Source organism: Sander lucioperca, chromosome 6, assembly GCF_008315115.2.
Source record: "Sander lucioperca isolate FBNREF2018 chromosome 6, SLUC_FBN_1.2, whole genome shotgun sequence".
Taxonomy (NCBI): Eukaryota; Metazoa; Chordata; class Actinopteri; order Perciformes; family Percidae; genus Sander; species Sander lucioperca.
In genome coordinates, this window is record NC_050178.1 from 25,716,773 (window position 1) to 25,734,782 (window position 18,010).

Here is an 18,010-nt window from a genome sequence, read left to right on the forward strand (position 1 = left end):
ATGATTTGTGTTTTCTTTTTCAGGTTTGAAAATGCCATATCCAATACCTTGTACCATTCAATTTTATTTTATTTAATGACATTTATGTCAAAGATACAGGAGAGTGAAAATACACACATAGCAGCCAATAAAATCTGTTGTTCAATATCTGACTGCTTGTATTGCCTCATGACTGATGAAAAATTTGCCTTGTTGTGTGCAGTAGAATTTTGATGCATCGCAATGCATCGTAGAATCAAATTGAATCGAATTGTTACCTGGTGAATCGTAATCGAATCGAATTGTGAGGGCAGTGCCAATGCACACCCCTAATATATATATATATATATATATATATACACACACACTAGTCACAAAATTCTTCCACATAAACATACAATACAAAGGCCAATTCTAGGTCTTAACTCTCAAACTGACCTTTTAAGAAGTTGAAGAGAAAATGTCCTCAATCTCTAAAAATATCCTCACTCTTTTGTTCTAAAATTCAAAGTGGTCCTCGCTAGAAAAGAAGTACGATACCACACGCATCTGCAGAGAACTTTAAAGTTGGTGTTGATTGGGGCTCTGGCTCCTTTTCTGCCGTGTCACTTTGTCTCACAATGAACCTGCAGGACTGGAGGATGGATACCCAACCCGAATTCGTTGGGACCCGACGATACCCGACGGGCCGGGCCGGTTCGGACAGATATTTAGAAATGATGTTCGGGTCCGGGTCAGGCTCGGTCACATCAGCGCGATAAGGCATTTGTTGTATAATGGTGCTGCGGCTCCTTTAAGAGAGCTCAGTGTGTGTGTGTGTGTGTGTGTGTGTGTGTGTGTGTGTGTGTGTGTGTGTGTGTGTGTGTGTGTGTGTGTGTGTTTGTGGTAAGTGGGCAGAAGAGATAAGATAGAAAAAAGAGAAAGAGGAAGCAGACGTGTAGATGCGACCAGAGCAGAGTTGGTAGAATAAGTTTAAGTTTTGTACACAGTGTGTGTGGTGTCAGAGATAAACTCCAGACTGAAAGCCAAGTTCATTCATTTGATCACCAGAAACGGGATTTTAACCCCCACGTTATTCATTTTATAACGTGGGCCCTGGAGGTAACGAGTCTCCCCTGGTTTTCTGATCACGGTTGGAAACGAAGCAAGCAGTAGGCCTAAAGGTTAACACATTGAACATTTTAAATTAAACAGCTTATTAAAGGGATATTTCACCGTTGGAAAGATGAATATATCTTTAAAGGAACACGCCGACTTATTGGGAATTTAGCTTATTCACCGTATCCCCCAGAGTTAGACAAGTCCATACATACCCTTCTCATCTCCGTGCGTGCTGTAAGGCTGTAGTTCCCGGTTTGTTTACGGTTATAAGATGGCTGTGTCTCATGTTACGTTGTTTTTTTGTACACGCTGTGACTCTACAGATCACAACATGTAAATAGGAACATGGTGGCGTTATTAAGTCACTTATTGGGAGCAGTAGGATTGCTGGAACCATTCACCTGCATGTACTGTGATGGGCTGATGCCGCTGGAGCAGTCAGACAGCCTTACAGCACACACGGAGATGAGAAGGGTATGTATTGACTTGTCTAACTCTGGGGGTTACGGTGAATAAGACAAATTCCCAATAAGTCGGCGTGTTCCTTTAAATTGGGTCACTTATGCAGTAGAAATGTGATTTTTTTTTTTTTTTAGAAATTGGTGGCTTCTAGGCCGAGAAAAGACAGAAAATGTGTTTTTGGCTCATGTGGAAGAAAGACACCAAATCCCAGAATGCACTTGCTTCGCTGCTTTAGCGTCTACTCCCAAGCCACGCCTACAGTTACAGACAGACAGACAGTGAGACAGTCAACTCAACTTTAGTCTGTTTTATTGTCATTTCAACCATATACACGAAACAACGTTTCACCGTGGCTCAAGTGGTTACACATTAAAATATATAAAAACAACATTATATAAAAACGACATACGAAACAGGCTACATTTAGTGCACACACATGATATGCTCCGTAAAGTTCAGCTAACACATAGCTAGCTACTAGCATTAGCGCTTGGTGTGCTGTATCACAGAGTATATAAATTTGCGTGTAATGTAGAATGGTCGGCATTTAACAGTCACAAACTCCACCAGCAGTTAGCAGTTAGTTGGATACAAATCACCCCATTTCTGCACTATGGCAGTCCGTGTTAACACAGCTCACCTCCACTAGTCTCACCCGGCGATAGCTGTTGTTCAGCCATGTTTCCACAACAACAAAAACACAGCAGTCTCTGAACTCGCGGTGGGAGTTTCGTTGAAGTTGGATGTAGTCCAGTTTGTTGTCTAATGAGCGGACACTTGCAAGCAGGATTGATGGAACAGGTGGCCGGCTAGCGTTAGCTTTCCACCGGCACACTCGTTCAACGTTCCCCGCTGATGATGTCCTTTTACCGGCCAGAGGCATCGAGCAGCACCGCTAGTCTCCATAGCCGGCGGGCGAAGCTGTCGAGTATTCCGTGTGTAATAAAGTGTCCTGCATATTCTCTGATCTGTACCAATGTATCCCGTTGGTACACGTGTGCGGTAGTTTGAATGCACATAATTGTTGTTCTAAAATTTCCTTCGGGATGAATAAATCTATCTAACTAAAGTTTTGATGCTGAGAAGCCACTAAGCTACGCGAGGATTCAAGATGGCTGACACTCGTTTTCTTTCGTGAAATTTTGGAGAATGCCGGAGTCCAACCTCCTATGGACGGGTTGGAAATATGCAGAAGTTGGACTGTAGTCCATAGCCTCTGGGCAAAAAAGCCTCTTATGACGCAAAATGACAATTTTTGTGTCATCAGAAGATTTTTTCCAGACCCACAATACAGAGATCTCTGGTCTCAGGGGGGCATGAGGGAGGGAAGCACGGCCATTCAAAAATACTACCGTGTTTCTACTGATACAAAGCTTATGCTAAATCGGTGAAGTATCCCTTTAATGCCTGTTGGGCTCAGGTCGGGTTCAGTTACTGCTCTGTTGGATGCGGGCCGGGCTCGGACAGAAAAATGCGCCCGATCCGCACTCTATGCAGGACAGAAAACAACATGAATGAAAATCTTTTCTGTCTGTCTTGATCCTATTCAGACTGCACAATTCTTCTACAGGTTATATCTGTGTGGTACACTCCAAGGCTTTTTTTGTATTTTGATATGTATCATTCTGTGTTTCACATGGTTTCAAACAAGAATTTACAGAATGGACTTTCAGTTCCTGAGTTTACTTCCTTCATTTAATTCATTTGGTTCCAAAGTTCCTGGAAGTTTTTGGTCAAAAGGGTCACTTTCAGTCAGGAACTAATTTTTGACCAGCACGTGAACTCTTTGACCCCTTACTGTATGTCTCTCAAACTTAAAGAAAGATGATCATTAATGCTTAGACTATAATAACTCCCTCTTAACTTTCCTTGACAAGTTAAGAGAAAGCTCCGTTTCTAAAAGTCTCTGTGTTCAGCTCTCAGTACTTGTGTAGCTGCTTCCTGAACCTCTGTAGTTTACAGTTTAGTTTCACTTCTGTTTCTTTTTGTACTTTCACACATCAGCCTCATTGTGCTAAATACTGCACCATCAAGTTTAGCTGCAGTACTACTGGCCTGTTTCAGACACTGATCCAACTGAGAGAAGGTAGAGCAATGATGTGATGCAGACAGAACACTATTTCAAGAATCTCTTCTTTATATTAAACCAGATTGACAGTTACACCGATAAACTAACTTTGGACTCTTATATCACTAATAATGAAATATTATATTTTCACACTTCACACACGTTTGTGTTTGTGTGCATGTGCATGTGTCTGGACGTGACTGTGCTGCATCCGGTTATGAAAAGTTGGGCCGTTGATTGGGCGTTTCCAAGAAACTATTTATATCCGCTGCCCTAAGCTTCCTCTTCTTTTTTGGCCTGAGCTGATGTAAAACCATACCACAATACACCACTCAGTGAAGCAAGCACTGTGTGAATAGCGACATGTACGTATAGTATTCAGATCATTGTCAAACTCTGTCTTTTTCTTATTTGTATTTTTTTATTAACAAGCACTGCAGCTGTTCTTTGTTTCTGTCCAGGAAGTGAAAGTCATAGTAGTAATCTTTCTGCCGTAGAGAAGAGAGACTTCTGTAATTCTTCCACCAGCTCCACTCTGAAGTTCATACAGTCACATTATTGGAAACACGTGTTTCCCACAAAATTGTGGGTGGTAGATGACCCAGGGTGTGTGTGTGTGTGTGTGTGTGTGTGTGTGTGTGTGTGTGTGTGTGTGTGGGGGGTGCACGCGTGGAAAGATGTGTGCAGACTTCTTATATTAATTGTACTGCAAACATTTTTATACAAAATTCTGCAGGTAACAAATCAACATTTTAAATTGAATGTTATAATGCAGTAAGGGAAGGGGGCTTTTATATCTGACAACAAAGTCCAGTTGATCTGATTAGTATGAACAGGACACAACCATATCTTTTTCCCAAGGGGCATGTTTTGCTCCTCAGTTGAAAAATGTAGGAGTGACTTGCTATTACTGTTGTAGCTAATTTGTACAATAATACAATAGTGTTATGAATACAAAGCATTATGAAGTGTAATGTCTCCTATTTTGAAATATTGATACATAAATTGTCTGTGATTTAGAGTAACAGACTGCCCCTACACTACCATCATACCATCATAGTGTGAAATACAGTTTAACTGCTGCTGTTACATGAACGGGCCTCAGCAGAGAGGCGGAGCGAGACCACGTCTCTGCATATTCAGAGATTCAGGTCAATGCATCTAAAGCACTCAAAAGTTTGACTTTCATGCCTAGGCTACTCCCATATGGCTCGCAGGGGCGTCGGACTGGGGAGAAAAGGGGGACTGAGTACCCAGGGCCCTCATGTGAGGAGGGCCCAAAAAGATGCTAGAATGAATAGCTGTGGATGCGGGAAGGGGCCCATAGAAAATGCCTTTCTACAGGGGCCAGAATTTTGTGAAACACCCCTGATGGCTTGCATCAGGTGTTAAAATTTAACGCGACATACGAGATGTTTTTATTTTTACAGGTTATGAAACTGTCTCAATTTAATACTGATAGACGGCAGGGTAGCCCACTGTGCAGACAGACAGCAGTCAGAGTTCCGGCGGACGGAGAGCTCTGCGTCCGTCAGCAGCGGTTTCTCGCTGCGCTGTCGGTCCCCAGAGCAGCATGGTCACCTGGAGAGTCTGGTATACAGTCTGACTCTGCAAACGCTGGCATCTGAAAATCAGACGTTTTGGGGCTCGTGATATCCCTCTGGCGCAGGCTAAAACCTCTTTAAGGGGCGCCAAAACTTTCTCTATGCAGTATGAACCCAGAATAAATACCGGTAATAACTAGCGCTGTCAAACGATTACATTTTCTTAATCGCGATTAATCGTTGAATTTCTATAGTTAATCGCAATTAATCGAATGTTTTATCACATTATTAAAATTCTGTTATTTTGCATTTCAGTTTTTAAGTATATATTAACAATGGAAAGCAATTCTATTTGATTGGGAATCAAATGAATGCAAAGAAAGTGACTTTATGAACTTGATTTTAAGACTGTTTATTATATATTTAATGTAGTCACACATTTGAATCTAGAGTCAATATTAGGGTTGGGTATTGTTTGGTTTAGATACTTTTAAAACGGTACCGGTGCCTTAACGGTGCCTGAACCGATACTTTTTAAGAAAGTTAAAAAAAAAGAAGGGTACTAAACAGTTGGCGACATTAAAGAATGGCTTGTTTATTGCTAAGGCCATATTGTCAAAATTAAATATTTAATAATAAGGTAATCACTATAACAAGAACTTATTCCACTAGTAAATAGCTGTTGAATGACAAAAACAACCACCAGATGGGAAAAGGGCATTTAACAACAACTTTGAATGCACCACGAGCCTGTAAATTACCACTTTCAATGAACGCACCGTCTGTGTTTTTCCGACAACAGCAGCTGCAGATAGTTACATCCCGGTGTCAGAATCCTCTACAGTGAAATACAGTTACACTTTACACCGTTTAGCATTAGCTGTCAGCATTGTAACCGTGTTTAATCCAGCTACTAGCTAGCGGTAGGCTAACGTTAGCTGCTGTTGAGTATAGTGTTAACTAGCTAGCGGTAGGCTAACGTTAGCTGCTGTTGAGTATAGTGTTAACTAGCTAGCGGTAGGCTAACGTTAGCTGCTGTTGAGTATAGTGTTAACTAGCTAGTGGTAGGCTAACGTTAGCTGCTGTAGAGTATAGTGTTAACTAGCTAGCGGTAGGCTAACGTTAGCTGCTGTCGAGTATAGTGTTAACTAGCTAGCGGTAGGCTAACGTTAGCTGCTGTTGAGTATAGTGTTAACTAGCTAGTGGTAGGCTAACGTTAGCTGCTGTAGAGTATAGTGTTAACTAGCTAGCGGTAGGCTAACGTTAGCTGCTGTCGAGTATAGTGTTAACTAGCTAGTGGTAGGCTAACGTTAGCTGCTGTAGAGTATAGTGTTAACTAGCTAGCGGTAGGCTAACGTTAGCTGCTGTCGAGTATAGTGTTAACTAGCGTCACATGCAGCGGTGTTTCTGTTTCCTGTAACGTCTGTTTCAGAGCATCAGAGAGAAGTGCAGACATATCAGTGGCACCAGAATGAGGCACCGAAATCCACGTTGCTATTCCTGCAGCAGCAGGATGTGTTACGAGGAAGTACGGCAAAATAGTAGTCTGTTAGGCACGACGCAAAGCCGAGTGAAGTGAAAATAAATTAATAAATGGCGGCATGCGATTAATACGATTAAAAAAAATTAACGCATTATGCTCGGCCCTCAATCGCATTGCGATTAATGCTGACAGCCCTAGTAATAACCTCATAATAGGCCTACTAACCATTAAACTCCAGGTCGACTCCAGCCATCTTCTCTGCGGGGAAACAGATCGATGTTGGAAAAAGCAACTTGTTCTCTGTTAATTAGCAGAGAGCGGAAGGTGAGGGACCGGAAGTCAGGTGATTATCCTGGAAATGGACTTCCTTTGATCCAGACTAGTGAAAAGGTTAAACACATGGGAAGGTACCAGCAGCAGTCGTAACACAGTCTTCTTTGTCAATTTATCTGCTTGCTAATTTCCCCAAACTTTTGTTTCACCCATCCTTTGTAATCCTAAGAGTATTATGTGTACTTCTACCTGAGATCTTCTCTAACGGTTGGTATTGATGACAAACTCCTGCAGCTGAATCTGACATGAGCTAGTTATTGCTTTTAAAGAATCCTTATTATTAGTGTATAGTCTGTCACATCCTGTTCCCGCTCTTATTGTGTTTTCTGTTTGTTTCTTGGACTTCCTGTTTTATTTTGACATTTACTGTTTTGTCTTCATTCACTTCCCTTGTCTTCCTGCCTTTGTTTGTTTCCCGCCGTTTGTGATTACCTGTGCCCGCCCTAATGTGATTCACCTGTGTGTAGTTGATTTCCCATCCCCTGTGTATATATACCCCCATGTTTCACTTGTTCCCTGCCAGATTGTTGTAGCTCCTCGTGTGTCTCTCTTTCCAGTGTTTTCTTGTGTATGTATCCGTTCTCTTAATACATCCATGGCAGGGACACCGGCCAAATGGGTGTCTATGTAAAGGTTTGGACACACAGAGCCGATAATGAAAAACTGAAAACTGGCAGCTGATTGGACGAACGCGTCACATGGTTCTTTTTTCTCCGGAAATTCCAAGGGGGTAAGCTTCTCCTCGGACCGCGAACCTCCTATGGCGCCATTTTGATGCTACAAAGCGATCACCCCCCGTTAGCATCCCACTGACTGCCATTCATTTTGACGTCACTTTGACAGAGAATAACTTTACATCTGAAGAGTTTAAAGACTCTATTTGTCCATTGTTTATTTCTAAAGAAACACGACAATGTATAAAAGGCTCCATTACCTTGTACCTCACGTTATGGCGCCGTAGCAGACATTTTTGTAAAAATAGGCCGATTGTGTCATAACCACGAGACTTACTGTCTCATAGTAGAGGAATTACCGTATAGTACAGGAGAAGCTCTCAGGCAGTTTGGACTTCCATTAGCTGTTTAAGTGTAATTACTAACGTTAACTATCATTTTAGTGATCAATAATTAGCCTGTGCCTATGTTATCTCCTTACATATACCTACGCTCTCCGTCTCTGCTAGATTGGGAATGACTGAGATTTCTCTTGGCACAGCTACCAAAAGACTTCCAACTTTCAGACACGTTGCTCACGTCACATTTACGTCGTCACTCTCAGTTGGAGGCTGCGCAGTAACGCTCAGCGCTCACCGGAAAAGTGCTTCTAACGGCCTTCACTGGTCTCCGTCCAGAGCAACGGGATCTGTTGGTCCATTCTTATATACAGTCTATGGGAAATTCACAGCCAGACTGTCATGGCGGCTTGTTCAGAATACAATCTCATATTGTACTAAAATAGTTCACCGAAACGTGGTTCTGAAAACATTTTAAGCGAGAACTAGGCCGTGCAGGTTCTGAATCTGGCTTTCAGATTGACAAAGGTCAGTTTAAAAGATTTTCGTCAGATTTTGAGAGGCTCATCCGCTCCCCATTTCCGGGTGAGTCCTGACTGCCCTGTCTCTGACTGAACATGTCAGGTCGGCCCAAATGAAGGGCGACGGCTCCTCGGACGGCCGACGGCACGGGACACACCGAACAGACTCGAGTCACTGACCTCGCCAGACTGTCCGACGGCCGATTATCGGGCTGTTGTGTCTCCTCTATAAGGGAGACGCCAGCCACCCTCCTGAGGAAACCCATTTCGGAAGAAAAGGACCCACAAGTGCCAAACCCTGTTGGCAGAGGATGGAAGATGGAGACAGAGGAGGAAGGTGAACAGTTGGTGCTGCACTGGATGGAAGGCCAGCCAGCACCTGAAGCTGTCCTGGATCTACTCGCCTGCAACTGCACAAAAAAGTGTTCACTCCCACGATGTACGTATGTGTCTTGCAAATGGCCTCAGGTGCACAGACATGTGTAAACTGACAGAGTGTGAAAACTAGGCGACCTATGTAGAAAGTTCAGATGAAGACAAGGACGACATGGAAAATGATGATGATTAGATAATAAAATAATGGATATCAACATACAAACCTGTCTTTGATTAACTATATTCACTTTACAACCTGTTGCGTTATTGACTTTTACAACTAATAAGGCTCCATCCATTTGTCCATTCTATTCGCTCTATTCTATTTTGAAGACGTGTGCTGGCTGCACAAGTCTAATTTAAGGCTCTCACAAATAAATAGTATGGATATATTATACATTTTCTGAATCATCAGAGTGCCTTGAGTATTGGAGTTTTGTGTCCCTGATATTCCTTCATGCCCCAGGGATAAAAGAAAGCATACAGTTTAGGCGGAAATTGTGAGAAAATGTGTGTTATTTCTGGTTTAAAGAAGTCATGTGACCTCTGTGTTTGTCAGACAGATTCAGTACTGGGCTTAAATAAAAGCCTAAAAGGTCACCTTTCCAACGATACCAAGCACCAACCATATTATAGAATATTGACAATATCCCTACCATGAGCCTAAACCAGATATACACCAGATTTCAAAAACGGAATTTATCTTAGGGGGTTAGTAACTTCATGAGCTGAAAAAAAGTGATTTCGCTACCACCCCTGCACTGCTATCGTGATTTTTCTAGTACTAGGTGTGTATACCTTGCCAAAAAACAATGATAGCATTTGTCCCCCCGATGATACCGATCAACCCCCCTGGCTCATGGACTAGGAGTTTAATTCCTTAATTGAATTAATTTGGTTCCAAAGTTCCTGGAAGTTTTTGGTCAAAAGGGTCACTTTCAATCAGGAACTAATTTTTGACCAGCACGTGAACTCTTTGACCCCTTACTGTATGTCTCTCAAACTTAAAGAAAGATGATCATTAATGCTTAGCCTATAATAACTCCCTCTTAACTTTCCTTGACAAGTTAAGAGAAAGCTCCGTTTCTAAAAGTCTCTGTGTTCAGCTCTCAGTATTTTTGTAGCTGCTTCCTGAACCTCTGTAGTTTACAGTTTAGTTTCACTTCTGTTTGTTTTTGTACTTTCACACATCAGCCTCATTGTGCTAAATACTGCACCATCAAGTTTAGCTGCAGTACTACTGGCCTGTTTCAGACACTGATCCAACTGTGAGAAGGTAGAGCAATGATGTGATGCAGACAGAACACTATTTCCAAGAATCTCTTCTTTATATTAAACCAGATTGACAGTTACACCGATAACTTAAGTTTGGACTCTTGTATCACTAATGATGAAATATGATATTTTCACATTTCACACACCTTTGTGTTTGTGTGCATGTGTCTGGGCGTGCCTGTGCTGCATCCTGTTGTGAAAAGTTGGGCCGTTGATTGGACGTTTCCAAGAAACTATTTATATCCGCTGCCTGAAGCTTCCTCTTCTTTTTTGGCCTGAGCTGATGTAAAACCATACCACAATACACCACTCAGTGAAGCAAGCACTGTGTGAATAGCAACATGTACGTATAGTATTCAGATCATTGTCAAACTCTGTCTTTTTCTTATTTGTATTTTTTTATTAACAGACACAAGCACTGCAGCTGTTCTTTGTTTCTGTCCAGGAAGTGAAAGTCATAGTAGTAATCTTTCTGCCGTAGAGAAGAGAGACTTCTGTAATTCTTCCACCAGCTCCACTCTGAAGTTCATACAGTCACATTATTGGAAACACGTGTTTCCCACAAAATTAGATTGGGGTGGTAGATGACCCAGGGTTGGGGGGGGGGGGGGAATGGGTGCACGCGCGGAAAGATGTGTGCAGACTTCTTATATTAATTGTACTGCAAACATTTTTATACAAAATTCTGCAGGTAACAAATCAACACTTTAAATTGAATGTTATAATGCAGTAAGGGAAGGGGGCTTTTATATCTGACAACAAAGTCCAGTTCATCTGATGAGTATGAACAGGACACAACCATATCTTTTTCCCAAGAGGCATGTTTTGCTCCTCAGTTGAAAAATGTAGGAGTGACTTACATAAAGTAACTGCTACTGTACAATAATACAATAGTGTTATGAATACAAAACATTATGAAGTGTAATGTCTTCTATTTTGAAATATTGATACATAAATTGTCCGTGATGTAGAGTAACAGACTGCCCCTACAGTTTGGCAGGCATGTGAACCGCAGATTGTTGCAAATGGAACCATCATAGTGTGAAATACAGTTTAACTGATGCTGTTACATGAACGGGCCTCAGCAGAGAGGCGGAGCGAGTCTTCTCTGCATATTCAGAGAGTCAGGTCAATGCATCTAAAGCACTCAAAAGTTTGACTTTCATGCCTAGGCTACTCCCATATGGCTCGCAGGGGCGTCGGACTGGGGAGAAAAGGGGGACTGAGTACCCAGGGCCCTCATGTGAGGAGGGCCCAAAAGGATGCTAGAATGAATAGCTGTGGATGCGGTGAGGGGCCCATAGAAAATGCCTTTCTACAGGGGCCAGAATTTAGTGCTACGCCCCTGATGGCTCGCATCAGGTGTTAAAATTTAATGCAACATACGAGACGTTTTTATTTTTACAGGTTATGAAAATGTCTCAATATAATACTGATAGACAGCAGCGCGGCCCTCTATAAGGGGTGCCAAAACTTTCTCTATGCAGTATAAACCCTTAATAAATACCAGTAATAACTTCATCATACTAACCATTAAACTCCAGGTCGACTCCAGCCGTCTTCTCTGCGGGGAAAAAGATCGATGTCGGAAAAAACAACTTCTTCTTCTGTGTTTTAATTAGCAGAGAGCGGAAGGTGAGGGACAGGATGTCAGGCGATTATCCTGGAAATGGACTTCCTTTGATCCAGACTAGTGAAAGGGTTAAACACATGGGAAGGTACCAGCAGCAGCCGTAACATAGTCTTCTTTGTCAATTTATCTGCTTGCTAATTTCCCCAAACTTTAGGCTACCATTACACCCATCCTTTGTAATCCTAAGAGTATTATGTGTACTTCTACCTGAGATCTTCTCTAAGGGTTGAAAGTGTTAAATTATTATGTAATGTTCCTCCACAGATTTTTCCAGATCCACGTACGTTATCTTCCAGCTACTTGAGTAAATATATATTTAGATACATATAGAGGGAGTGATTAAAAGTTTCCCAAAAGTCATTCAAGTTATCAGAAGATCAAAGAGTTAAACAACGTTATTATGACGGTCAATGTTGAAGATTCATAACCAGCTGTTGAGCAGCCAAGAAACATGTTGTAGTATCAGAAGTATGTTTGCAGTTTGTTTCTTTTATCAAAGTTTGAACACAGAAACATCCACAAGTCACAACATACAGTTTGACATATTTCATCTTTTATTCAAACATTTGGATAGAAGATGAAGCGCTGATTGAAATGACATGATACCCTGTGAGAGCATCAGATAAAACATAAAAACCTACATGTATATAGTTCAGTGTGTAACTGTACCTGACAAACTCTGGCTTAGCTCCTTCAGAAATAAAAAGACGCAGAAGATGCTTTTCACAAATAATTCCACAACATATATGACACAAATATCAAAAAAAATAAAAAAAGTCACATTATATTTCACATTGGCTAAAAAAGTAATTTCCTTTCTTTTACATCGTGACAGCAGGCTTCAGTTCTGTGAAGTCTTATGTTTTTTTTTATGCCCATCATGTGTAGCTCAGTACTTTAAGGAACTACAAGCAGCAGGATAATATTTGGTGAATGGATTACATTTATAAAGCAGTTAATATGTCCCTCATTCATCCATTCACACATAATCTCACCACGATGACAGTGAGCTACCATGCATGTGCATACCATGTGAGCAATCTAGGGTTCAGTGTCTTGCTCAAGGACACTTGGACGTGTGGACAAGAAGAGCCGGGGATCAAACCACCGACCACCGACCCTGCCAGCAGGTATATCAACATTTTCTTTTAAAGGAGACGTATACTCATTTTCAGATTCATACTTGTATTTTCAATTTCTATGAGAACATGTTTACATGTTTTAATGTTCAAAAAACACTATTACTTACTTTACTATTTTCCTTTCCACTAATTTTGTCCAGTGGCCACTCGCAGTATTGCAACAAAAACCTCCCAGCGACCCATAAAGGACTTCCCCGTAGACCACCATTGTAAACATAGGCGTGGGTAGTAGGGTTCTGCAGGTGCTGCAGCACCCCCTGGTGGCGGAGCTTTTAAACTGCAATGACAATAAAATGATAGCTTATAAATATCTCTGGTTGTTGTTTCTGTTCCATGACATATTGTATGTCATGTTTGGGGTGTGAGATGAAGAGAGGGAAAAATTAAATAATTTTAAAATGTTATTATTGTATTGGCCAATCAGATTTGTCTAGATGCAATTGTGATTCAGCCTACGCATAGCATGCACGCACACTCACAGCCACACACAACGACAAATGAGTTTCTACTATATCTATCAGCGCTACTTAGCAAGGTGTCAAAAGAGAATTTGGGATTTTTTTCAATCGCCCCACCCCAAACACCCGAGGACTAGCGAGACGCACCGTCAGCTCAGCTGTACTTCATGGAGGGGAGGGGCGAGTGAGGTCTTAAAAGGAGAGGTAGAATGGTCTGCAGAACACAGAGCCTGTGTAACATAGTATCTTTAGACTCTACATGGACCTTTGTAAAGCAGGGGTCTTTAACATTTTTTAAGCCAAGGACCCCTAGCTGGAAGAGACGCAGCAGGGACCCCCTACTACATATATTGTATAAAATTGTGTTGCATATTAAACTGGGCCTGCAATAACGTGTAGGGCGGACTCAAGCCTTTACAGATACATTTTTATGGTGCATACAATTCCAAGCTTTTAAAAATAAAAATTGTTGGCATGTTCATATATTTATACATCATGTTTTAATGTTGAAATGTGGCACAGTGAATCCTTAAGCTTAGCTGTATCTGTGGAAGGCTACCTTAGCTATAGGCCAGTAAGCCTATCATCAATGTTGTGTACTTTAAAAAAAACATTTATCTTTACTAATAATATGTTGGATTCATGTTAATGTATATTTTCAGAGACATTTTCCATTTAAACCAGAGATCTTCAAGAGGGGGTCCGGGATTACCTTCCTGGCCTGACACATTTGCTCGCAGCTCTCCAAAGAATTAGAGGAGACGCCGATACGATCGCTGCAGTGCGCAGGCTGACGCGGCCGCTCCACTCATGATATCAGCCGATATGAACGGACAGATTGGATAAAGGGTGCCGAAATGGAAATAGCTTGTAATACATAGTGAAAATGAGTTTTTTATTATATGTCCCCTTTAAAATTAAATTAAGTTCCTTTGCTGAAGATCATGAACAAAATGTTATTAGTTATTAGTTATTTAAAAAAACAAAAAAACACAGATTCTATATTGACTGACTTTATCTAAATAATTCCAGGAGAACACAAACAGTCCATTCTTCACCAGCTGCCTTTTGAATTTCAGATTCTGTGGTAATAATGTTTTGGTCACTTCATGATCAAACTACAACTTACTTTACTAACATCTGAGTCACTTCTGCAGGTGTGGTGGTTTTCTTGGTTTGCCAGCTCTCTCTTACTTATTCAATTAAACTTATAGGTCCTATTTAAGAAATTGAAAGTAAAGTCATTTACTTGCTGACTGCGTGAGACCTCACAGTGGCCTCAGTACAGAAGAAATTGTCAGACGAGGAGTCCACGAAGACACCGGAGATTGCAGAAGTTCCCTCCATTCAGATTTATCTGAAACAATTACATGTTTACAAGTCAACCAGCTGTCCCAGACACATCAACGGACTTCAGGCAAAGTCACCTGATATAGACAACTGACTGTCATTTTCATAGGACTACCTTTTTATACGGCATTTTGGGCAGTGTTAGTAGGACACATTTACACACACACACTTACATCATGTTTCTTACATGTAAAAATGGCTTTGAAATGATTCTATTTTTTAATTCAATCTCCTACTGCATGGGCATACGCAGGGTTTAAGAAATACAGAGGTCCAAAGACAAAAAAAAAAAAAAGGATTTCTCTGATCTAAATATGTGCATTTTAAAACATTTGGAGAGCAAAAATTGGATAACAATAACTTCAAAACCATGTCAGTGGGCAGGAGCATAATTGATCTGTCATACAGTAATACATGAAAATCAGTTTAAATGTTGCAATTATTTAGTAAAGTGGAAGAGACTATACATGTTGCAATACCTGTGTCATTGATCATTGATCATCAGGCCTCTCAGGTCATCAGGCAGAGGTCTTCAAGCTGTTCCCAGAATCAGATCCAGGTCTGGTGTCTTCACTTACTGTTACTGTGGTATTAACAAGTGGCGTTTGGACCGGAGGTACATCACTGTGTCAACACAGTGATGGTCAACAAAAAAACACAAAACCTTAATATTCTCTCAAGCTTTTGGTTAATTACTGTGTGTGTGTGTGTGTGTGTGTGTGTGTGTGTGTGTGTGTGTGTGTGTGTGTGTGTGTTGCTTGTACTGTATTCTAATTTGTTGTTTATGCTTTGTTCTTAATGCTATGTTTATATGTTGTCTTTGAATGTAAAAGGTGCTTTAAATAAAATAAAATTTAAAAATAAATAAAAGTGCCATTGATCATATTACCTTAGAACAGAGCCAGACACTATTTAGTTTTTATAGTTTTATACATATCATAATGTGCCTATCTCAGCTTTGACCTGTCACCCAGAAGAGCCTCTTCTCTAAGTGTGCTGGGCCTAATTTGTACTTAAAACATGATGCACTAAATGAAAACAAACACCCATCTTGATACATGATTGATAGTGAATGTTACTAAACTTACAGAACTAGAAAGCAAAGTGAAAGTGTGTGAGACCTGTAAATGATCTGGATCCCACAGTGTGATTACATAGTGAGGTCACATGTATCTGGTTTCCTGATTATAATTGATTATAGGACAGACATTACAAGACTAAACTTAACAAAACAATATCTAATAAAGTATTTACTATAAGAATGTACTTTTTTCCTTACCTAGATTGGTTTCCTGGGTCTTGTGATGCTGCAGTAAGGAAAACAAAGTTAAGAAGTAAATCCCAACTGACTTGATCCTACTCTGGTGTAAATACCAACACAATGATTAATGACTGAAGATAAAACAACCTCAAAGACTCTAAACATGACATACATATATAAATAATGTGTTGTGTTGTCTGCTCATCATGAATATGTTGATACAATATTTTATTAAACTTACTGTTTATATACTTGGCTATACGCCTATTTTGACGAATAACAATAACAGCAAGAACTGCTACAGCAACAGTCGTTCCAATCCATCCAATCAATGCAACAATCAATGAAACAATCAATGCAACAATCCATTCATTGGGAGACGCTGAAACAGAAGATAGAAAGTTAATATAAGACTCAGAATGGAACACAGATCATATACAGCAGATTGAACATCTCAGTCTACACAAAGAGAACAACTGAAGGAGCATTCTCCTGAAACCTGAAATCTAAAACTCTTTGCAGATAAAACCAGCCGTAGGATGAATGTCACCAGGAACAGAGATGTTAGCTCTGATCTTCTGGACAGTTTCCTCCTGCTCGGATACACAGCTGAGAGTTGGTTCTGGTTTTAGTCTCAGTAGTGAAGAAGAGGAGGAGGAGGAGGGTGATGTTTATATCTGACGTCTGTGAAATGTGTTCTCTAAACCCTGAGCTGAGGCTCACAGGTACAAGTCAATGATTGACTCTGGGTTAACTCTTGTTTTTATGACAGTTGTTGTTACAGCTGATTAGCTTTATTAAAAGAAAATATTACCCATCCAGCTAAACACACAGCTTAGCTAAGTTATTTATGTAGAAGTTAATGTTTCATGAGCAGTAAAAGTACAATTTTGAGGTAAATAACTCGAGTATTTGCATTATATACTACTTCATACTTGTACCTCACTACATTTCAGAGGATTTTTTTACTGCACTACATTTATCAGACAGATTTAATAATTAGTTACTTTGATCTTACATACAAAACATATGATCAGCTTATAAAATATAATACTTGTTTGTTCTTTTGCTACTTTAAGTACATTTTACTGATACGTCTATACTTTTAGTGAAGTAGTCATTTTGAATGCAGGACTTTTACTTGGTGGTTTTGATACTTTCACTCCAATAAAGAATCAGAGTACTTCTTTCAGCTCTGACTACAGCTCAGTAACATCAGGATTAAAATCATTCTGGTTGGTCTGAAGTTCCACACTAACATGTGTAGGCTAAAACAGTATGGGAGATGTTTTAGTATGTCAGACATCTTGATGATCTGAGTATGAAACCAATAGTACGTGAATTTCATACTATTTCTGGTGAAATATTACAGAATGATGCAAACACTGGACACTACACCTGCATAAGTATCCCACAATGCAATGCGGCAGTAACGACAACGTTCCCAGACAAACTGACAGAAACCAATCAATAATGCTCTAAATTACATTTCTACATATTTAAATGACTGCTGGTCTAGTTATTTACCCTTTTCAGTTATTTCAGCGTTATCTGGTGATGCCGCTAGAGCGGAGGTCGGTAGGGGTTACCATGGTTACGACGTTGAAAATTACACTCACTGAAAATTACACACATTGAACGATAGTTTAGATGTTGAGTCTGTGGTGCAGAATGTGTGATTTCAGACGTAAGCTGAGTGTTTGTTGGTGGGGGGGTCAGCTCTGCAGTTATTGGGGCTCAATGGGAACAGAGAGATACAGTTTGGATTTATGCAGCAGGAGTCTCTGGAAGCTCCAACTCTTGAAGCTAAATATACGTTTAACTCATTTATAAAAAGCTTTAAAGAATATATAGAGATTCATATTTAATAACACTCATATTGAGATACAGTTTCAGGTCTCTCAACACAACACAATTATATCTTCTAGTGAATTAAACAAAAGAAGCTATATTTAGTTTTTTGGAAAATGTTTGAGCATAATTCTATTGTGAGACAATAGACATGGTCATGAT

General features: G+C 40.3%; 1 protein-coding gene across 1 annotated transcript in view; it reads right to left on the reverse strand.

The window, feature by feature from the left end:
• Window positions 1-14,611: 14,611 nt before the first annotated feature.
• LOC116062310 (CD276 antigen-like) overlaps window positions 14,612-18,010 on the reverse strand; it is an 89,105-nt gene continuing 85,706 nt past the window's right edge. Inside the window, exons 7-10 of the mRNA XM_036001830.1 lie at window positions 16,239-16,379; window positions 16,016-16,043; window positions 15,216-15,360; window positions 14,612-14,743 (exon numbers count right to left, since the gene is read on the reverse strand). Of these exons, the coding sequence (XP_035857723.1) occupies window positions 15,255-15,360; window positions 16,016-16,043; window positions 16,239-16,379 (275 nt within the window). The 3' untranslated portion in view covers window positions 14,612-14,743; window positions 15,216-15,254. The remainder of the gene's footprint in view (window positions 14,744-15,215; window positions 15,361-16,015; window positions 16,044-16,238; window positions 16,380-18,010) is intronic.